The 23,933-nt window shown below is 37.8% G+C and overlaps 3 protein-coding genes across 5 annotated transcripts in view; 2 read left to right on the forward strand and 1 right to left on the reverse strand.

Moving 5' to 3' along the window:
- LOC130076197 (unconventional myosin-XIX) overlaps positions 1 to 1,805 on the reverse strand; it is a 53,392-nt gene extending 51,587 nt beyond the window's left edge. The window contains exon 1 of the mRNA XM_056241190.1: positions 1,668 to 1,805. Coding sequence (XP_056097165.1) covers positions 1,668 to 1,784 — 117 coding nt within the window. The 5' untranslated portion in view covers positions 1,785 to 1,805. The remainder of the gene's footprint in view (positions 1 to 1,667) is intronic.
- An 11-nt stretch (positions 1,806 to 1,816) lies between these two features.
- On the forward strand, positions 1,817 to 4,781 carry pigw (phosphatidylinositol glycan anchor biosynthesis, class W). The gene is made up of 2 exons (XM_056241195.1): positions 1,817 to 2,246; positions 3,311 to 4,781. Exon 2 carries the CDS (start codon positions 3,314 to 3,316, stop codon positions 4,778 to 4,780), a length of 1,467 nt encoding a protein of 488 aa, XP_056097170.1. The 5' UTR covers positions 1,817 to 2,246; positions 3,311 to 3,313; the 3' UTR covers position 4,781.
- Positions 4,782 to 5,866: 1,085 nt separating this feature from the next.
- Positions 5,867 to 23,933, forward strand: part of ggnbp2 (gametogenetin binding protein 2) — a 42,222-nt gene continuing 24,155 nt past the window's right edge. For all 3 annotated transcript variants that reach the window (XM_056241172.1, XM_056241173.1, XM_056241174.1), the window contains exons 1-5: positions 5,867 to 6,023; positions 9,312 to 9,422; positions 10,433 to 10,513; positions 12,958 to 13,211; positions 20,012 to 20,110. In XM_056241172.1, the coding sequence (XP_056097147.1) occupies positions 9,330 to 9,422; positions 10,433 to 10,513; positions 12,958 to 13,211; positions 20,012 to 20,110 (527 nt within the window). In that variant the 5' untranslated portion in view covers positions 5,867 to 6,023; positions 9,312 to 9,329. The remainder of the gene's footprint in view (positions 6,024 to 9,311; positions 9,423 to 10,432; positions 10,514 to 12,957; positions 13,212 to 20,011; positions 20,111 to 23,933) is intronic.

Consider the following 23,933-nt stretch of genomic DNA (forward strand, 5'->3'; position numbering starts at 1 on the left):
TCAGGCTCTCAAAAATTATGTAAAAATTTGGATTTAGAGATTTATCGGACAATATATGGGTTATCAGCTTTCAAAAGAATTATCAGTTATTAGTATCGGCCAAAATTTTCATATCGGTGCATCCCTAGTTTCAGTATATTTGTATTAATCATATTTCTCACATCTTTGAGATCTGACTAATTGCTTGTACTATTCCTCTCTTGAAAGACGCTTGCAGGCAAATGTTCCTAACGAGCGACAACAGAGCCAAAAAAAAAACCTTATCCAAAACAACAAGCCTGGAATTCATCAAGAAAATTATAAATATCGGGTATAAATGGTGTAATAAATTCAATTGCACGTCCTTCCTCTGATTCTGCTGCGAATCCACATGTTTAATGACAGCATGTGTTGAGAAGGGTCAGGACAGGCTGAAGAAGACAAGCTAATTATACACAGTACACGCTGTCTGCTGGACAGGCCTGCTCCTAATCCAATAACAAGGTAAACTACAGCAACACTACCTGGTTAAGTACAGACTCAGAGATCACATAGATATAGACTAATGACAGATTAATTCAGAAACATCTAACAAAACAATTACAGATTCCCATAGATTTTTAACATGATCCAGTTTCAACTCCCAGGCTGGCACCAACACTGAAGTTATGAATCATAATAGATCGGAAATAATGAGATGATGACTGTATCTGTGGGCATGAGAAACACTGCATGGCACAACAAACCATCTGCACTATTCACACTTAACAGTAAACTAGACATAATACCCGAGGGTGACCTTTAATAGTGCAACTTTACTAGACTAGAATTAACATATCAAAGCACATGAACACAAACAACTTGTCTCCTGGACAGATTGTATTTTTCTTAATCTTATATAAAGTTATGCCAAAAAAGGAGAGCATAGGTAGTTTTGTGCGCATGCTCAGATTAGGCTGACCTGATGAATAATCTAAGCATGGCCTTTTTCAGATTAACTGCATCACTGCTTAATCCGCCAATGACAACACGTGCCAGGTCAATGAATATGCAAATGAGGTAACACCGGAAAAACAATAAGGTTCATATAGTGATTACATATAATCATTATCACAGTAAATCACTTTATCAACAATTATTGTTAAACGCAATAGAAAACTAGTCTAGGGTGACATTTATTAGGCCTAACTTTTTTTAATTACTTCCTTTAAAAATAAAATAGGCTATGTATTGTTAGGACAGGAATAATAAGCTTAATTATTTTTTACAATGACATTTCAGAATATAAATCTGTGTGTTCCCCATATATGTATGTGTGTGTGTATGTGCATTTCTTCTTGTCACAAAAAAATAATAATAATTGTGACGAGAAAATTAGAAAACTACGAATATTTATGTGAACCATTGTACTACCATGTTTTTGGACATGGCACCATGCATAGTAATATCAGGTTTTTGGCATGTGCCAATAATTCAGAACCATGTTATTAATATTTGATACCACAAGGATTTTTTTTTTTTTTTTTTTTTTGTAAAGGGTTGCTTTCAGAAAAACGTGTATTTTCCTGTTCAGTTTGTCAGTTTAATTTAAAAAAAATTAGTTGATGATACATCTTAAACTTTGTTATACATAAAGAAAAAGTGAGGTGAACGTATTAAATGAGCAGTGAATAATAAAGTTAGTGTACCTTTTCCTTCTCTCGATTTGGTCTTCCAGGTTTTTCCAAACTCCCGTCAGAGCTGTTAGTAACGGTCGTCGAAACGTCTTTATTTCGGAATAAAAGCTTCTGTTTGACATTCGCCATGACTGTAAACTTTAGAAAGAGGTATTTACTTGTTCATATCTCTGCCATTAGGCGGATATTTTATGAGTTATTTTATGTTTTTCAGCCATGAAAATTCCTCAGTGAAGGACAAAACTCCCTCTCGCGCGCGACTCACACCGGCGGGCACTGACACGCGCAGTAACGTCACTCAAGAAAAGTCTCCGCCCATATAGTGACGTTTCATGTAAGCCACGCCCAACGCGGAAAAGAAACATTTCAGTGCCAATGTGCGACGACACTTTGTTATAAACTGAGGATTATGAATGAAAAATAAACGATTTATTAGAGGAATGTGTATTTCTACTATTTAATGGAAAGATACAAGTACAGTAATGATGAATAAGAGTTCCTGTTTAATGTGTAAAACCGGTTTATCCTGATAGACCACTGCTTTAATGTGCTTTATGTAGTTTAGTCTCACTACACATCACACGGGAAGAGGTAAGTCACATTTTATATAATACAATAGCTTCAATAAGTGTGTTTCTTGATTAAATCGCTTAAATGGAATTATTTGCGCTTAAATGCTTGAGAACAAAAATACCATGGTCAATTTTAGGATTGGCAGAGCATCATCATGGTTTACAACTTAATACGTTTTACTACCATAAGAATCAGACAACATTTTGGCCAATGAACATAAATGTATTATTATTTTATATATAATATACTAAATATACACTGCCGTTCAAATTTTTTGAGAACGGGTAAGATATTTAATGTTTTTAAAATAAGTCTCTTCTGCTCACCAAGGCTGCATTTATTTGATACATTAAAATTATTACAACTTAAAATATCTGCTTTCTATTTGAATATATTTTAAAGTGTAATTTATTCCTGTGATCAAAGCTGAATTTTCAGCATCATTACTCCAGTTTTCGGTGTCACATGATCCTTCAGAAATCACTCTAATATGATGATTCGATACTCAAAAAATATTCATTATTATTATTATTATCAATGTTGACAAAGTTGTGGACATTTAAATTTTTTAGGATTCTTTGATTAATATAGAAAGTTCTGTTTCATTTATTTGAAATAGAATCTTTTGTAACATTAAAAATGTCTTTACTGTCACTTTTGATCAATTTAATGCATATACTGTATGCTGAATAAAAGTATTGATTTCTTTTATTTCCCCCCCTTTTGAACGGTAGTGTATAATTAAAAAAAAAAGCTTTCTATTTCAGATAAATGCTGTTCTTTTGAACTTTCTATTCTGAAAAAAAACTGTTTTTAACATTGATTATAATAATAATCATTTCATGAGCAGCAAATCATCATATTAGAGTGATTTCTGAAGGATCATGTGACACTGAAGACTGAAAATTCAGCTTTGATCACAGGAATAAATTACAATATATTCACATAGAAAACTTTATTTTAAATTTGCAGCCTTGTTGAGCATAAGAAACTTCTTTTAAAAACGTAAAAAAAATCCCAAACTTTTGAACTGCAGTGTATGCATACACTACTAAATAAAATATGTGTGTTTCTTTTTACAGGCAATGGCATCACCAGACGAGAAAGTTGCGTTTGTCAGCAATCTGAACGGCACCAGCCTGACGGAGGTTTCTCTGGGATCCTTCTTAGCCCCGCTGTGCTTCCTCAGTCGAGGTCTTTTCCTGATCGTTTTCCACCTGGGAAAAGGGATTCTCCCGTTCTCCTGGGCATCCCATCTCCTGTTGGACTTCACATCTCTAATAATGCCTTTGGTCCTGTCGTGCACCGTATTAAGCGACATCCTTCACTTTGTCATCGTGGGCATTGCCGTCGTCGACTTCACCGTCCTGTACCTCGTGTACAAGAACGCAAAGCGAGGTTCCTTCTCCAATACGATGGACAAGTTCGTGAAAAGCCGAGTAGAATCAAACCAAGTCCCGTTTGTAACCGTGTTCCGCGTTTTAGTCAACGTGAAGACCGCCATAAGCATCTTAGCTGTCGATTTCAGTGTGTTCCCGAGACGTTATGCGAAAACAGAGACGTATGGAACGGGAGTGATGGACTTCGGTGTGGGAGCGTATGTGATTGCCAATGCATTGGTGTGTCCCGAAGCAAGAGGAAAGGAGATACGCGGATCGAAGATCGGTCATGTGCTAAAACAGTGTGTTTCAGTCTGGCCTTTGGTCCTGTTAGGGTTCGTGAGGCTTGCAAGCGTTAAATCATCCGGCTATCACGAACATGTGACGGAGTATGGAGTTCACTGGAACTTTTTCTTCACGTTAGCCATCGTCAGACTGGTGGCGTCTGCACTTCTGGCTCTCTTTCCGGTAAACTCCTCAGGGATTCTTGCTGTGTTCATTGGGGGAACGTACCAGATTATCTTGGAAACGACAGGTCTGAAGTCCTTTCTCGTTGGCGGTGATAATCGCACAGGCTTTCTGGAGGAAAACAAAGAGGGGATCTTCTCAGTCGTGGGTTACATTGCCATCTACATGGCTGGGGTTCAGATCGGACATTACCTCATGCAAAGCAGAGCTTTAGTTCAAGACTGGGTCCGAGTGATCCGTAACCTTCTGTTGACTAGCGTTGGCTTGTTTTTGGCGTTATACGTGTGCCAGAGATGCATCGAGCCAGTTTCACGCAGAATGGCCAATCTTTCCTTCTGCGTTTGGACTGTAGCGCAAGCCATGTTCTTTCTCTCTTGTTTAAGCATTGGTGATTTAGTGTTACTGTTTTCTAAAGTCATTTCTAATTTTTCACTTGTGTCTGCATCGTGGTGTCCACATCAAACTAGGAAGTCTGAGAAAATGAGAAATAATATGGATGCATTATGCCTCATACAGTCTGTTAACCGGAACCAGTTGTTATATTTCCTGCTGGCGAATGTCATGACGGGTTTGACCAACGTGTTCATAGACACTCTGAACAGCAGTGATGCTTTAGGCGTGAGTGTTTTGCTCTTGTATATGTTCATGAACAGCTTGGTCATATTCATTTTGCATATAAAAAAAATAACCATTAAGTTCTGGTAAACACCGACCTTTTTATTTAATTTTAGGCTTCTGAATGGATCTCTCGTTTCAACTGCTGTGTTTAAATTGTTTGCAAAGTGCAAATAAAAGTGAATGGGTTATTTATTTGTAAATATGATGTTACTATATGTGTAATCTGTATTATATATCAAATATTAAAGTACTAAATGGGAAGATTTCATGGCAAATAACGTGGACATCACATCAGAGATTTAGATTCTGATTTTTGTCTTTTTAAATGCTGTAATTGGCCAATATTTCTTTTATCACAGTTTCTGAATGATAAATGGATTTAAAATATTCCATGTAGACTTTTATTTAATATCATCAGGTTGTAAAGTTGCATGCATAATAATTAGGAAAAATGCTGATGTATACTAAAATAATTATAAGATCAATTTTAAGCAAAAATGTCATGCATACTTTGAATTACATAATATTTAAACAAATATGCAATCATTAAAACCTGCATGTATACTAATTATATATATATATTTAAATACTTATCTTTGCTAATATTCCAAATTATTTTAACTCAATTGATATTATGTCATAAAACTATATGCAACATATGTTTATTTTCATGTATTCTTTAATGTAGTCCAGCGATCATAATTGCATAATAACATGCATAATAATTAGAAAAGAATAAGGAAACATGTTTACTAATATTCCAAAGTCTTTTAATTAAACTTTTAGTTATGTCATAAAAAACACATAAACATTATTGTAAAATAATTATAAGATCCATTTGAAACAAATATGTCATGCAGTCTTTAAAATAATTAATATTTAAACAAATGCAATCCTAAAACCAAAAGTACTAATGTTTGCTGATATCCCAAATTCTTTTAACTAAATTAATGTCATAAAACCATATGCAAAATATTTTTATTTTCATGTAGTCTTCATTTCATAGCCAATTAATTAATATATCAACTAATGTGCGATGCATGCACAATTAGAAAAGAATGAGGAAAAAGTGGTTTTAGATGAAGGTATATCATATAATATCTACCCAAATGTAAATTATGCTCACAATAATCTCCTTTTAGTTGGTTTGCAACCCGCCAGTAAACCCACAGAAGAAGAAGAAGAGTCTCCACCCATGTGTCAATCAAAGCCCGGAACTACTTTCTGACGTATCAGGGGGCCAAAGGTCAGAGAACATTCGCCTGCCACATACGCCTCTGTCGCACTTGTTTGTTTTTGTCCCAAAAAAGAAAACATCTATCGAAAACAGGTGGGTAGGAAAACTGCTGCTTGATATTTGTGCATTTAGACGCTGTTTTAACTGCAATAATGGCTGAAAAGTGACGTTACGGGGAGGATAAATGTTGAGTTTGTCAGTCCGTCAGTCAAAGTAGACCTTTGGCAGGACACTTCTGAATTCAAATGTCTTCTAATATGCTAAAAGTACATTTGCGCATTGTATAGCGTGCAGTGAAACATGCTTTGTTTGGGTTTAAAGTTGCAGCTCGCGCAGGCAAGGCACTGACAGCACTAGCATGCTAATCAGCTTGGAAAAGTTTCACAGGTTAGCCGTCTGCTAACGCGAGTTCGACACACTAAAATGTCTGTTTATTTTGTAACATTATCTCGCTTTCCGTCCCTGCAACATTTACAGCATTACATATTTATAAATGATTCGTTTAAGGTGTGAGCATTTCGTTGGCTAGCAGGCTAATTAGCATGTGTGTCATCGTAGGGAACATGAGTGCGATTATCACAGCTCTTTTTGTGTAGCTAATTGTTATGACAACAGGCAGTCGAGCTTATTTTATATGAATATAATCTGAAATGTGTATTTTGATATTTCAGAGCTTTGAGATGCTGGTTTGGTGTTTGTTTAGCTGCTAATTGTCGTAATGTGGCTTGACCTCTTACACCTCTGAAGAGTTCCTGCATTTATTTGGCAATTGTATACAAATATATGCGAATGTGATACAAGTACATCAGTGTCTCTTTTAGACTGGAGTGTAGAGGTGGGTATAATAAGTGTTAAGCCTCTGTAGACAGATAATAGTGTGTGTGTAAGCTAATAATCCCTAGCAAAGCTACAAGGGCTGCTAGGAAGGCACACAGTGTTTGCACTTTAGAAATTGACTACAATATTGCACAAATAGATGAGAAGTGAACCGTGTCCACAACTGCCTCCCATGTTTCTTTGTACTAATGTCTAATTCCCAGCTGTAATGCAAATTATCCATTGGGAAAGACTGCAAATGAATTGAATTTGAGTCTTTAACACAAACGTCAAGACCTAGGATATTATCTATCAGAGTATAAGGTTGAGCATTAGGGGGGAAAAAATGACAAACAAAGTCTTGTATTTGTAAAACATTTGGTTGGTCAAATGATGCAAAGGTATCATTTATAAAGATTCGTGTAGCAGTTTTCATTGGCCAAGGACCATCCAGAGGCCTTCTGACTGACATCTGAAGCAACCAATCACAGTTAGTTTTATTCAGTGCCATTTTAGGGTGTGAAATGTAAAGTCGATGTCGCTGCAATAACAGGCCGGCTGTGTAAAACTCTTGGACGTGTTTTAAAGAGTCTATGCCGTGACCTTCACGTACTTTCGGAAATCCAGCGTTTATTTGTCGCTCATTATCATCACAGTTGTAAACACGACAGCTTTCCTCTTCCATGAGGGGGTTTGGCTTCGTTTCCAGGTGGACTGTCTACACACACGTCTCCAAGAAATCTGGTAGACATTATCAGATGACTGGAGTGTTTCCAATTTTGGGTGCCTTATGCCTGGTACACATTGTATAATTTTGGGCTGTCCCAAATGAAAGATGACCAATCATGGTGATTTCTGTGGTCGTGGCTCCTAAAAGGTGATCATATGTCGTATACAGTGAGAGATGTTCAAAGACGGCCGTTGTCACGGGTTTGCGACCAAGGATAGCCTGCGATAATTTATGACAGCCTCATAAATTTAGCATGATCATCTCACAGTGTGTTTGCTGCTGCGACCTACGTCTACTGACTAGTAGACTTGTAGTCGAGACCGCCTAAACCGAGACCAAGACACTACCAAGACCAGATGGTATCGAGACCAAGACAAGACCAAGACCAAGACCAAGACAGACCAAGTCGAGACCAAGACCAAGTCGAGACTAAGACCGAGACCAAGTCGAGACCGGAGGGGAAAAAAACATTAGTGTTGAAGCTAAGCAATAACTTGTCAAATGTTGTTTTGCATTTGCCTGCCTATCTCTGCTGATTTTGAAGTCTCCAAATGAACCCATTCTGCAACTTTTAAATACATAATTATATTTTTAAAAACGAAATTATAGGCTTAAGTGCAGGATCCGAAAGTTGGTCGTTTTTGTCGCTATGGTTACACACACACACACACACACACACACACCATTGGCGGTGCGCTCAAAGTCATCTGTCAGTTGTGCAGTTACCCAAAATCTCCTGAAGGTAAAACCCATCATGTCACTGATATGTGTTTTACTAAATATTAATATATCAAAAACTGTACATGATATGTGTTTTTTAAATCAAGTGATCAAAGTGCTCGTTGCCGCTGCGATCAGTGGCGCGGATACAGTGTTTTCTCGCGTGGCTCGCGCGCACCGCACTGTCTTCACTCGGACGCGCGCTTCAATACGTTGCGGATATCGTCGTGGATATTGTAGTATTGTATTGCTCAATCCCCTGACCACTATGTCGGTCTGAGACAGCGAGACCTAGACAAGACCGGGAGGTCCGAGACCAAGACAAGACCGAGACCAAAGACCGTCAAGGCCGTGACAAGACCGAGACCACGTAAAAGTGGTCTCGAGACCGGTCTCGAGACCAAGACCGGTCTCGAGACATACATCACTACTGACTAGCCAATACAAATGCAACATGAAATGGTTTATTGACCATTTTAGCGGCAACATGACGCTAAAAACTTAAAACGACTTACCTCAAGCTCGCCTAAGTTGGCCTCTTTTTCATTGCCATAACTGTAATCATAACCGTTTCATAGCCATAATCTCTTCTTTCGCTTCCTCTTTTTTTCTGCACACTTAAAAACAACAATTGCCAAAGTGCGATTCATCACACGTTTACCACTAGCGCATGCTGATGACGTTTTATTCTTCTATACTAGCTTGCGTCATAGCCTATGATTCAAATGGTGTCACCATCATACATGTCGTACCCAAAGTTTATTAGATCCATGTTGTACAGTTTGATTTGTAATGTCTGTACCAGGCATTATGCATTACTCTACACCCTTGCCTCATTTAGTATGCGTGGTTCTATGAATATGCAAATAAGCCCCGCCTCCACTCACTCACTCAGCTCAGAGATCCACTGGTTGACGATCACACGTTGATCTGATTGGTTACAAGGTCGTTTGTGACGTCACAAACACCAGCGATTTCAAACCGTGTTTTTGAGGTTCACTGCAGTTTTAAGCAGAAAATACTCGACTTATGAAATTACACATGGTGTAAAATGCTTTGGTTTCTGCTGGTATTCTTAGGGTTTGCTAACTGAGATTCTGTCCTCTCACTAACAGGCCGATCTGGACGGAGACATGGCTCGTCTGGTGGCTGTCTGCAGGGACGGGGAAGAGGAGTATCTTTTTCTTGCACGCCAGATTCCCTTGTACATCGATGACACACTCACGGTAAGATCATTTCATTGGTTTAACTTTGCATTTTACTATCTTTAAAGTTGATGTGAATTGAAAATGAAACCAAAAATATATGTTCCTGGTCTTATAGTGCATGATTAATCGGTGTATTTCAGTGGCTAATACCATTAACCCTTTTGAACCTGAAGCTAAAATAGGTGTTTTTCTCACATTTTGATTTTCTGACTGTAAATTTCTAAAACAATGTGCTATCTTCATGTGCAAGCTGTCAACACATTACAGTTATTGACCATTATTGTGTGTGGTGGTGAGTTTGTAAATAGAATTTAAATAGACAAAAATAAGAAATAAATTTACTAATTTTTATTTATAGTCACGAACGAAAGAAACTAACACTTTAAAGTTGAAAAATGAACTATAATACATATATAAAAGTCTTTTTTGTGACATTGGGTTGCACAGTTTTCATTTAGGACACTTTTATTCATACACCCACGTCGCATGCATTCATAGGCACGCACACATACGCATGCACACACCACATGCTAAGATACGTGAAAGAGTAACGGCCATCCGCCTCCCAAGTTTCATTAAAAATCTTCCCAATCCCCTCTTCTGCTGTCTACCACTTATTTCACCATGTATTTGTTGGTTTCTATTATTTTATGCAATCCAAAACACTCTTAGCTGCCGCGCTTCGTATCTCTCCGTTCAAATCCTTCCTTCTCGCTCTGCCAGAAAGCTGCTGTCATTTGCTGACGGAATACGCCGTATATTTCATTTGAATAATTTTTTTGATAGTGCAAACGGTCAAAGAGTTACGGTAAAATGAATACAGATTGCTGGTATGTGTCGGCGACGACACAGCCGGTTCTAAAGGGTTAAACCAGTTTTAGAGGTTTGCCTTTGCAAGTACCACTAAATACCAAGTGTGTTTGTTTCTTCTTTATATATGCTTACTGAATGCAAACTGAAGTCACAGACAGAATTATGTTTGGAAGTGTTGTGTTATTTTGATTGTATATATGTTGTATTTTTTGTAGATGGTGATGGAGTTTCCTGACAGTGTTCTGGAATTTGACAGCTATCAGATCAACAGTTCACAAATGAAGCAGTTTATTGAGGTAAACAATGACATTTTCCAGTTTTCTCATTGTTGAAAACCTTTCAAGAACACGTCTGGGTCATATTTCACCCTAAAACCAAAAATAAGAAATTAGAACATGCATTTTAATTTTATTTAAAGGCGCGTTTCCACAACGCTGTTTTCACTTTAAAACCTGGGTCCTGAAAACACAAACTTTTCGAAGTGCAAGTTTTTGAAAACGATACTGTTATCGTTTCTGTGTAAACTACAAAAAAACGTTAATTTTTGACATCGTACACATGACCTGGCAGCTAAATACAGCGTTTTTCCAGGGGGTTTTTCTTCCTATTTTTAGTTCATTGTTGTTGTGTAAACATACACCAAATCTGTAACATAAAAATGTAATTAAATGAAAATAGTAATGTTCATGACAATTAAGCAACTACACCACAAATCTCATTACAGTAATGCAACACAAAATCATTATTCTTAGTACAATAAAAGTCGTACTGCTTTCAATTTGTTGATTTTAATAAAAATATTTTCATTACTGCTTCAAGAAATTAATGTCAGGATGCAAAAAAAAAAAAACTGTTCATCAAAGGATCCTGAAAAAGATCCTGTTTTCAACATTGATAATAATAATAATAAACGTATTTTGAGCATCATATCATCATTTTAAAATGATTTCTGAAAGATCATGTGACACACTGAAGACTGGAGTAATGATGCTGAAAATTCAGCTTTGATCACAGGAATAAATTACATTTTAAAATATATTAAAATAGAAAACAATTATATTAAATTGTCATAATATTTAACAGTATTACTGTTTATTTGTTGTATTTTTAATCAAATAAATGCAGCCTTGGTGAGCAGAAGAGACTTCTTTTAAAAACATTACAAATCTTACTGATCCCAAACTAGTGTGTATTTGTGTGTGGACAAATTGAATCACTTTTCCAGCTTGACAGAAATGACAAAATAATAGAGTCAGACTTTTAAGGCTTCAAGCTTAAAACCCACCTTAAAACATATCTTTTTGCTACCGTATTTTCCGCACTATACGGCGCACCGGATTATAAGGCGCACCTTCAATGAATGACCTATCATAGAACATTTTTCATATATAGGGCGCACCGGATTATAAGGCGCATAAGATACTGCAGTCAAACGTTTGACTGGGTTTGCGTTATGCATCCACTAGGCCTAGATGTCAACAAATGTCAACAAAACAGTCAGATAAAGTCAAACTTTATTAAGCTTACTGACAACTCCGTTCACTCCCATGGTAACGTTGTTCAAACGTTAAAGGAAAACTCCGGTCAATTTTAACATTGAGCTCATTTTTTGTAAATTTGGAGTGCTGTCAGAACAGATAACAACGACAAAAACCGGTGTTGCCTACACCGTGTTATCCTCTTTTTAAAATTTGCACCCTGTTGACTTAAACGGGACAAGTTTTAAACCTGCTTTTAGCCTCTTAACAACCTTAATGTGTCATTACAGGTGCACAGCCATGTGAGTGAACACGGTGAATCTGACTGCAGTAAATGTGAAAGATATGAATAAAAATGATGTTTATAAAGCCAGCTCACATACCCGTATTTTCTTCCTGTTTTCGGTCGAAGTCCACAGTAGGCGATTGTCGAGTGCGCGCGCGCGATCATTGGTAACTAAGCCACAGTGGAGACTCAGACTGTCAGCTGTCAGCCGATGGCGGTGCTGTGTGGTGTTCTGGGAATATCAGCTCAAATGGATAGTTCATCCGAATCAGATGTTGAACACACAGAGGAGGTTTGATCGCGCGCGCGAACTCGACAATCAACTACTGTGGACTTCGGCCGAAAACAGGAAGTAAATACGGGTATGTGAGCCGGTGTTGTGCCGAATTTCGGCTGCCTGCCAAATTATTACCCCCCTCGTTGAAATCAGTACCTGATTGCCTAATCCTAACCCCACCCCTAATCCTAAACCCTCCCCCAAAACTAATCCTAAACCTACCATACTAGGGGGGTAATAATTTGGCGGGGGTCAGAATTCGGCACCACACCGGCTGAATAAAGAGATTATTCCTGCCTTCGTGAAAGCTCGGATCACAGTTGAGACTGATATATATCAGCCCAGGCATCCACGATCCATTGGCAGATAGTGGCGTAAGTCGCCCGGCGCTGTCTCCCCGTCTTGGTGAACGTGTGTTCCCCATCCATATATAAGGCGCTCCGCATTATAAGGCGCACTGTCATTTTTTGAGAAAATTATAGGCTTTTAAGTGCGCCTTATAATGCGGAAAATACGGTATTTGTTTCCCTTGATTTCTATGTTTATGTACCACTATCTATTATGTTATCCATCTCAGTTTATTTGTATTGTTTATTTGTACTTTATTGTAAAGCGACCTTGAGTTTTCTGAAAGGCGCTATATGAACTAAAGTATTATTATTATTAAGCTTCACTTTCCCTCCTGTGTTTGTCCGCCAGCATCACAGTTTGCTGAAGCAGCAGGACCTGAACATGGCGCTGATGGTGATGTCTCGTGAGGTCATCAGCGCTCTGGCTCAGTCGGTGCCGTGCGTGGGCTGCCGGCGCAGTGTGGAGCACCTCTTCTCTCAGCTCACGGACTCCGGGTACTTCGCGCTCGAACCGCTCACTGTGGGATCCTCTGGAGTGCTGTCAGTCACACGGGCGTGTCTCACTGACCCCAGGCAACTCTACACACTCTTTTATGTTCATGGGTGAGTTCTGCAAACACTGTTATGCCTGGCTTACACTACAGGAGTTTTAAAATCCTAACCGATTTAGAAATCGCGGCGCATCACACACTACACAATGTTATTAAGATTCATGCCAGAGGAAGCGCCTTACGTGATCTCACGCAACAGATCGGAAGCGGAAAGGTGAATGTAAACAAAATATCTGTCCTTCATATCAAGTCATATTTGTGAAAAGGTTGCCGTAACCAAGGAAAGCGAAATCTTAAAAAAAAAAAAATCATCCTTTTAAAGGGATACTCTACTGGTTTTTCATATTAAACTATGTTATTCCCTTAACTAAGACGAGTTGATACATACCTCTCTCGTCTCAGTGCGTGCACTACATCGCTGTCTTGCGGCGAAACTGTGTTAGATCTTATCTCAGCCCTGTTCATTCAATACGTGCCCAGAAGAGAAGCAAACAAACACCTCCACGTTTTCCCTATTTAAATACAGTTACACGAGTTGTGTAACTCGACCTAGGACGGTGACACAAAATAAAACGTTGCGCTTTTCTAAGCTTGTAAAATGGATAACTATATTGTATGGCAGAATACCATAGCAAGTGCTTGGGAGCACTTCGACTCGGCGCAGTAATATCATCTCTCGTGAAAAGTCTGCTCCCGTTGAAAGAGGGAGGAGGAGAGGGAGCGGGGAGAGGACTTTTCACGAGACGGGGTCCGGCCGGGCTCAGCCCGAAGGAGCGACGTGGGGCCGCCTTCCTGTGGGCTCACCACCTACAGGAGGGACCGTAAGGGGCCGGTGCTGAGAGGATCGGGCAGCAGTCGAAGGCGGGGGCCTCGACAACCCGATCCCTGGACCGATCGAGGTCCTCAACAAGATTCTTTCTCCGATTCTCGGGAGGGGAAAATCGGGCATAAATCGGCCTAAAACTCCTGTAGTGTGAGCCAGGCATTAGTGTCTAATGGCGCTTTTCCACTACATTATACGGCTCGGCGCGTCTCAGTTAGCTTTTCCTCTGCAGTTTAGTACCGCTTCAAAGTGGGTGGGATTATAGATTGATCGTTAAAGGGTTAGTTCACCCAAAAATGAAAATTAAGTCATTAATTACTCACCCCCATGCTGTACCAACCCCGTAAGACCTTCGTTCGTCTTCGGAACACAAATGAAGATATTTATGATTAAATCTGAGAGGTTTATCACTGCTACATGGGCTCCCTAAGGTAACGAAACTTGACGGCCCAGAGAGTCATTAAAGAAAATGTTTAAATATTCCATGTCGCAACAGTGGCTCAACTATAAGTTTATCAAGCGACGAGAATACTTTTTGTGCGCAAAAAACAAACAAAAATAACGACTTTATTCGACTATTCCTTTTCTTCCTTGTAGGCCTGAAACGAGACTTCAAGAGATTTCCACGATGCGCACGCGCGAGAATTGCCATCTCCTTCTTCAGTCACTACTTCAGTTAAGTTCTCGCGCGTGCGCGTCGTGGAAATCTCTTGAAGTCTCATTTTCTTTAATGACTCTCTGGGCCGTCAAGTTTCGTTCCCTTAGGGAGCCCATGTAGCAGTGATAAACCTCTCAGATTTAATCATAAATATCTTCATTTGTGTTCCGAAGACGAACGAAGGTCTTACGGGGTTGGTACAGCATGGGGGTGAGTAATTAATGACTTAATTTTCATTTTTGGGTGAACTAACCCTTTAAAGGGATACTCCACCATACAGTTTTACCGTTTTTGAATCCATTCAGCCAATCTCCAGGTCTGGCGGTACCACTTTTAGCATAGCTTAGCATACATCATTGGAGTGGACAAGACCATTAGCATTTCTAAAAAAAAAAAAAAAAAATGGCCAAAGAGTTTCGATGTTTTTCCTATTTAAAACTTGACTCTTCTGTAGTTACATCGTGCACTAAGACCGACGGAAAATGTAAAGTTGCGATTTTCTAGGCTGATATGGCTAGGAACTATACTCTCATTCCTGCGTAATAATCAAGACACTTTACTGCCGTACCATGAGAGCAGCAGGCGTAATGATATGACGCAGCGCCTGAAAATAGTTCCGTTGTGTTGACGGAAGGTAGCCTATTTTTCAGTGCTCAATGATGTATGCTAAGCTATGCTAAAAGTGGTACCGCCAGAACCGGAGATCGGCTGAATGGATTCAAAAACGGTAAAACTCAACAGTTTAACTCTGGGGGAGTTGTAAAATGAGCCTATTTCCAAAAAAAGTGGAGTATCCCTTTAAAGTTGCTGAAAACCTTTTTCATTCCCCATCGCAATATCGAGCTCTCGCTGGATCCGCTCCTCGTCCACTGACCAGCCACCGCGATTCAGACATTTCTTTTTTTCAAGTTTTATTTTGTTATTTTTTCAAGCAAGTCGTTTAATAAAAATTATACCTATAATACATACAGAACAAATAATACAGCGGTTGGCTGTTGCTGGCTATTTAAATCTAGCGGGTTTAGTGTCTCGTGTTGCAAATCCTATGACGCTGGTAGTGACGATTCTCTCTGACCAATCAGTGATCTGCAGTGTCTTAACGTCATATTTAGGGGCTGTTTACACCTGGCCACTTCATGCGTTTTCTCAGATCTGATTTATCAAAACGATTCTATTTACACCTGGTCACATAAATGTGTTTTTGCGAAACGGATATAAATACGATCTTCAGATTTAATGGAGTGCACGTCACCGAAAGCAACAGATATGAGCTGCGTTGTATTGATCATCAGCTAATTTCAAACTCAAAGACAGCAATAAGAGAGAGCGTTACCAGAACTGGTAAGATCATTTTGTTTCTTTACTTTTAATGAAGATGATTGTGTGTTAAGCGTCTGCGACTTACTTTCACTTTGATTTGGCTTGATGAAGAGATGCTCAGATGCTCATCTGCCGTAATGCGTGTCGCAGTAGCGTCGTCATATCTGACTATAACATGACATATAGCCTATAACACGCTCTCACACGTTTATTTTTTAGCATTTTTGGGAGGAGTAAAATTTACATATGTGGTTTCAACAATCAGATGCGTTTACACTTGTCCAGTTTCATCTGGAAAGTGTCCCAGACCACCTCCTGCACTGATAAAAATGTTTTTGTGGTGAAGTAAATACTACAGAAAAAAACAATGTAATTTACACTATAAAAGTTAGTTCAGGCAAGATTTTTTTTTTAAATAAGTAAATTCAATCGTGTAGAAATGAAAGCGTAAATATCAACATTATAAAATTCTGATACTGGTGTTCCCATCATGCACTGGGCCATGAATATTGAATGAGGTATATTTTTCACTGTTTTCCATATGTATTTACACTATTTTATCATTGCTTTTGTTGTTAGGATTAGTAACCTGCCATTTTGTGACATTTGGAGTTCATTTTCTACTTAAAATGACACATTCAAATACAAAAACGATCCATCAAATGTTACTGTCATTGTGTATTGTCTACGAAGTATTGAGGTCTGCGTTCACACATTTAACTTTAGCAATGAAGATATGGTGACACACACTATATGTATTGATTACTTAAACATTTCTGAGTAAATCATATACTTAAAAAGTGTAGTCTAATCCAATGTTATATTGTTTGAGTGAAATGTTGTACAAAGAAAAATTAAATTAAATAGATATTACTTAACCTTTAATTAGCTAAATAAAAATTACTTAATTTCTTATGTTACTTTCACTTAACTTAATTAAGTATAGTTTACTTAACCCCTTAAGTGTCACGGGCCCACCGGTGGGTCCAAATCCTTTACATTTTTAAAACAGTAATATCCTATACTAAACCTAAACTAATCTTGACAAACTATATATTATTTGAAAGCTTACAATCTCTAGTTTCCATATTTGGTGATTGATTTTCAAAATAAATTACAGAGGAGCCGTAATTTTTCAATTTGCAACAATAATATTTTCATACTCTTAGACCTTTATTTTGAAATAGTGATGAACATGAAAAATCATGAAAGAAGGGTAGAAACCTCAGTTTGTTTTCATGCCAAGAGTTCAAAAGATAGCATCCATTCAATTATTTAAAAAAAAAAAAGGTCTGAATTTTTTTTTTTATATAAAGAAAAAAATTATATGATGTGGCAGGAAGCTAAAACGCACATGCGTGTTCTTTTTATGTTTCTTAGAGGTTGAAATCATATCAAAATCTGCCAAACTTCTCATACTACTTCTGAATAGGATGTCTACTTCATAAATTGTATGAAAATTGTGGAAATAATGGTTCATATCACTCAAAACACATATGGAAATGGAGAAGCCCTTATATGGGCAGTAATGGAGTCTGGTTGTCATCTAGTGAAAAAGTTTGGTACTGCGCCCAAACAAAATCTTACTGAAAGCTCATTTTTTGAGATATCAACCTAAAATTTGAAACACAACTTGTTCAGATTTTTGGCTTTGATTTTTTTGCAGTTTTAGAGTCGCCCAGGTTTTGAAAATATGTATTTTAAATAAAATATTAGGGGTGTAACGATACACAAACCCGACGGTTCGGTTCGTCCCACGGTTTTGAGGTCTCGGTTTGGTTCGGTTCGGTTCATTTCGGTGCATTTCGGTGGGGTGGGCGGGTTTAGAAAGCTAAAATTGCTTTTATTTTTTATTAAACAGTGCTTTAATGAACAAATTGTGTCCTTGTCTTTAAATTAATTCAATTACAAGTAAACGTTTCTCAAGGATAACAAAATTATCTGCTAATGCTGTAAACTACAGCCCTTACTTGCTCATTACTATAACATTAAAGCTTAACAACAGAGCCTAGACTTTTAGCCTAAATGATATAATAATAATCAACACTCAAGTAACAAATTGTATGAAAACATGTAAACTGCACATAAGGCAATTTTTGCATTAACATGTTTTTACTCTAATTTGTTATTGTTATATAATAATTTACACAGTTGCTGTTATTTTCATGACAACTATTTTAAACATACATTAAATAATCAAGATATCATAAACAGGTTAAGTAAAATATAATATATAGGCTAATATATAGCATTTATTTAGTGAAAGAGTTAGCAAACCAGCAAGCTGTGGACACTGAATGACTTGCCAGAGGTAAATATAAAGCTATGTGAAAAACTAAGCGTTTTATTGACGTATTTCCGCTGTTGAAACACTGATTGAGTGTTTACACGAGTTATGATGCCTTTCAGTAAGTATACTGTATCTTTCCACCCCCACCTTCGGGTGTCCATTCATGTTTATTCTGTAACTGAGGAAGAGATGATCGCGCTCCGCGCTGCCGCATGCATACAGTGATATCTGTCACGCCACATCTAAGAGCGCCAAAACGGCATTTATTGTTTGCATTTCGTTATCAAATAGACATAATTTGAAAGATTACACCTTGCTTATTATCAAAAGTAACAAAACACTGAGCTTATTGCGATTATATGTGGTTAATGGTGGTTAGGCAACAGCCCTGTATTCGTTGTGTACACATAACACATGAGGTGCAATGAGCCGGGTCTGGGCGGGGCCGCAGGGGGCGGGGCGTGTTCGGTTCGCCATGAGAGTATCGCGATACGTATCGTGGGTGGTGTATCGCGGTTTTTCGGTTCGGTTCAAATATCGTTACACCCCTATAAAATATGAATAATTACATTTTTTACATTGTACATTTTCATAAACTCAAACTTCTATAAGTTTTTTTCTGTTTCACTTTCTTAATTTATTTCACTTCTACAAAAATCTGCCAAATGTCTTCTTTAAAACAAGACCAATCTTACGTCTATATTCCAAAGCATTCTTGAATTACAACCATTTAAGTTCGAAATGTGCATTTTCATGTATATTCAAAAAAAGGGGGGTGACACTTAAAGGGTTAATTCTGTGTGTGAAATTTACTCAAAAAATTTCAGTGCAAAAACTTGCCTTAAAAAATTAAGTAAATTTTACTCATTGTTTTTTACAGTGTGAAGTGGTTTGAGCGATCGGATTCAAATTCGTCTCGAATGCGTTTCGGAGGGCATTTTCACGATCGGATAGCTATCCCATCACAGAAAACGCATGAAGTGGCCAGGTGTAAACAGCCCCTTAGTATCGGTACGGTACGCCTGGAACAACAGAGGTGGCCCCATTTAAAGCGAGCCGTACCGAACTGTACCATGCAGTGAAAAAGCGCCATAATGTTTGCCTCATATTTCCAGACCAACTGAAGTAAACATAAAATCAAGATTGACCCCAATTACTTTCTAATTAAATCTTATTAATGCAAGTTATTCCAAAGAAAAACATGGTGTAATGATGGGCAGGGAAAATATTATAATCTATTAATCATCAGCCTTGCTATCCAATAAAGTCCTTATGGCTAAAATTAAAGTCAGGATGAAGTGGAAGTTCCTTATTGAGACTTCTTGAACGAGAACAAATGTGGGCGGGACTTGATTTTGTCCGTGGGGAATTGATTGGATGGTTGTGGTTTGCTATTGGCTGATCTCATGTGAGTGACAGGTTATAGCCCCGCCCTCATCATCAGAGAAGAGATTCTGCAAGAGGGAGGGGAAGATTTTCTGATTCAAGATTACAAGGCACATGACTTAAAAAAAAAAAAGGATGCGCACAGATAAATCATTTATAATAATTACTGTGATATTCCATTAAAAATAAAAATGGGCGGTTTTGATTGTATGGTGACTTTAAGTCACAACCTACATTATGGAAATGACACATTATGGAAGTTCAGTGCATCGTGTAAGGGAAAGGATGTGCCGATTGAATAGTTTTGAACTTGCCGGTAAAATGTATCTGTGTTGTCTTTAATGTTAACGTGTGCTTTTTATTCCTTTGTTGCAGGTCAAAGTTAAACAACATAATTGATTCCATCCCGAAGAGTAAAAAGAACAAACGCTGCCAACTGCACTCTTTAGACACACACAAACCGAAGCCTTTAGGGTGAGTCCGTTGTTTTAATCATCCTGACATTTGGTGTTTTTGAGATGGCAATGTCTTCCTCCTTGACAGAATCCCTAGACATATTTTTCATGTAATGTAAAATGCATTCACCAGAAAACCTGGGATGTGTCCTTGGACCAGATGTGCATAAGTTACAATGCACGCACTACTAAATATTTTTGCGTGGAACCATTAAACTTAGTTGTAATGCAACTCTATGCATACACCAAATATGTACAGAGGCCTGCGACAATGAATCACAGTTTAAAGGGCATATTGCAGGTTAGAGGACCCAACAAGTCAATGTATAGAAAAATAATTTAGGAACTAGATTTTCTTTAAAATATACTTATAAATACGCTACAGACGCTTCTGGAGTCGTTTTTGTGAGAATTTTACTTCCGCGTCTGAAAATGGGCGTGGCGGGCGTGACGCAACAGGCGGGAGAGCGGTCGATTCAGACAACAGGAAAACAATGGATCGCAATGACATTTCGGACGCTGAGGAAGTACTTACTCGTATGACGGACCACAGCCATACAATTATGAGCCTGCTATGCTGCCAAGAGAGCAGGACAGGCCAGGACTAATGTCAGACAGAACGGTCAGAGACACCATGAGTTGTGGTGTGAGGAGAACCAGTGGAGAACAGGACAGGTGTCTTGGTGAGAGACGTGCTTATAGATATACACGTTCGCTAACGATATACACTGTGCTCACAATATTGTACAGATTATTACCATCGTATATCAGGCCAGCAGACATTAGTATGTTTAGGGTAGATTTATACTATTAAATGTATAAAAACTATACTTGAGTATATTTCTATTGTACTGAAAACATACCCAAGTACATTTTTAATACATATTTTTCACCTGGGTTATAACATAAACAGAAAATTAAAGATTTGAATATTTAAACAACCTGAGTAATTTTGTTTTTCAATTACAAGTTGCCTCTATTTAGGGCATGACTACCTATATCACACTATTTCATGCCATTGGTACAGTATTAGACGATCAATATTTTTGCTTCGGCATCCCATTTTGAGGCATCCCATCATATCGCCGGAATGATAATCCTCCGATCGGAAGTGAACGCTACACACGACCGCGTTTCTCGAAGCCGATGCGGAAGAGAAATCCCGTCTCTTCACCGGCACACACCGCACCAGGCACGAAAGATATACAACACCGTCCCTTTTCTTGTTATGGAAACCTGTGGACTCGATGTCCTGACAGGCCGGAGTTTTTGCAACCTCCACAAACAATAATTTACCATGACGATGATAAATTAAAATACAAAAACTACCGAAAACACACTGACTCACGGCCGCTCTTACTTTTTATTTTTTATTTTTTTATTGAAAGTTAACAAAAACATTGTAGTTTATACAAGATAACAGATCATTGAATTATATACACATACAAAAGAAGGAAAGACGTACATGGAGCACACAATGAAAACAAAAACAAAAAACAAACAAAAGAAACAGTTAAAGGAGCTGTATGTAAGATTGTGGCCAAAACTAGTACTGCAATCACTGTCAAATTACTGTAGAGTGGTGTATCCCCTCACCCTCCTCCCTGACTCGAGGTTGCCAGATTGGCTGCAGGATCCAGCAGGAACGTGACGAGCTGCAGCTGTGGTAACTAGAGCAGAGCTGGCAACCCGGATGCCGCAACACTACTGACTTCGTGATTGGTAGATAGGAGGAGGGCGGAGCATCAGACCAAAACACAACATGACAACATCAACATCAGTTGAGGGCTGCAACTGCACTTTTTAAATGACAATATCCTGGCCAGACTACTGTTGTCAGTGATATAAGTATTTGAAATGTACATGATTTCTTAATGTCTAGAGACATTTCAGGGCCATTTTATGATTAATTGAAATAAATTTCTTACATACAGCTCCTTTAAATATAAATATATCGATCTAGTGATGTATGCAGGTACATTGGTAAGTTTAAGCAATGGGATATTTTTGAGATTTAGATAGAAGCAATATTGAGATATTCATAGTAATTGTAATAGAATTGTAGTAGATGTAGAGGCAGTGTTCATACTAATAATAATAATTATAACAAAGATAAAAATAGTGGCGGTAGTACTTGGCAACAAACAGCATTCATGAAAATAAAAGTAGTAGTGGTAGCACTGTATTTTTTAATAATAATAATAGTAATTATAATAATACTTTTAGATCAGTAAATAAAATTATTGTGAATATACACTATTATTGAACGCTCTTACTGAACACCAGCCTACTCTGCACTGAGCCGAGGCTCCCTAGCGTGACGTAAAATGACGCCATTTTGAAAAAAACAAGCCGTTTTTACGAGCAGTCCAAGAAACGCTCACTTTATCTACTAAATTAGTGCCCTTATGTCATTTTAAAACATTTTAAATCCTGCATTAACTTTTCATATGGTATTATCATACAAGGTTATATATTAGGGCTGCAACAAACGATTATTTTGATAATCGATTAATCTAACGATTATTAGAACGATTAATCGACTAATCATCGATTATTTCGCAGACTAATCAGTAAGTTTGGAACGATTATTCAGCTTTTCCAATTAGTTAAAACATTGAGTTATACATATTCTAACTATAATATAAAAAAATAAAATCACTTCAGCTTTTGAAATAGTTGTTTTAATGAACTTTGAGCCAACTAAACAGGTCATTCTCTTTAAGTTTTCAGATTTCGGTCCAACTTAAATCACACAGAAATGCTCTCTAAGCATTGTTTAATAGGCCCACTGCTTTTCTTAGAACTGAAACAGAAAAAGGGACATTTACTTCAGGACACAAAGAATGGTAAAATATTAATCTGCAAACAATTATTATAAGTATAAAATTACAATCTTTTTTTACATGACAATTGAGCTGACAGAGACGTTCTCATTCACCTTTTAATTTATAGTATGATAAAGTAACTGCCATGATATTCTTCCTATATCATAGGAAGGATATAACATCTCGTTTTGTAAGTCTTCATGATTATTGAACAAAATACAGGCAAGTGATAAGACTATAATAATACCTAATATACTAATAGTGTTACAATAATAAAAACAGCCCTGACTCCTAAGCTCGATCAAGCTTTATTCTATGCAAAATAAGTCATCACATTACTGTAATTATATTACTATTGATAATATTATTACTATTATTAGTAGTATTGCATTCTCTAATAAAGAGAGATTTACCGCTGGTTAGTAACGTTAAGCTCCAGCTGGAGAACACTCACTTCTCACCGGCTCCTCTTTTGCCGGGATATTTCCTCTTGCACTCCAACATGCATGTTGTGCTCCCGTGAAAAGCAAGTTCCGCCTTGCATGTATTGCACACGACAGCATTCTTGATTTGAAGTTTTGTGAAACTTTCCCAAACCTAAACCTTGCTAGTTCGGATTCGTTTGCACTGTCATAATTCGCGCTGTGTTTTCTCCTACCGCAATAGCATTTGTAAGGGCTGCACTACACTACACTACAGCGGTCAAATCGCGATATTGCAGGCCCTTACATTAGGACACGTGAGATCAAACGACTACTCGACAACAAAGATATTTGTCGACAAATATTTATTGTCGACGTTGTCGACAACGTCGACTAATCGTTGCAGCCCTATTATATATTAATTTAGATTTTTTTTTACCTGCAATATGCTCTTTAAATTAAACAGCAGAATGTCTGAACTTCATCAATCAGACTTCAATCCTTTAGACATGTATGGTAATGTTGGCATTGACACTCGCTTACATTTTAAGAGAGAGAACATTATATGGATAAAATACGTGAATAGCTGCTC

Source organism: Rhinichthys klamathensis, unplaced genomic scaffold, assembly GCF_029890125.1.
Source record: "Rhinichthys klamathensis goyatoka isolate OS25496 unplaced genomic scaffold, OSU_Roscu_1.1 h1tg000633l_1, whole genome shotgun sequence".
Lineage (NCBI taxonomy): Eukaryota > Metazoa > Chordata > Actinopteri > Cypriniformes > Leuciscidae > Rhinichthys > Rhinichthys klamathensis.

Bases quoted from the DNA above. Each gene is read 5' to 3' on its own strand.
- pigw (XM_056241195.1), top strand. From the start codon at position 3,314: ATGGCATCACCAGACGAGAAAGTTGCGTTTGTCAGCAATCTGAACGGC.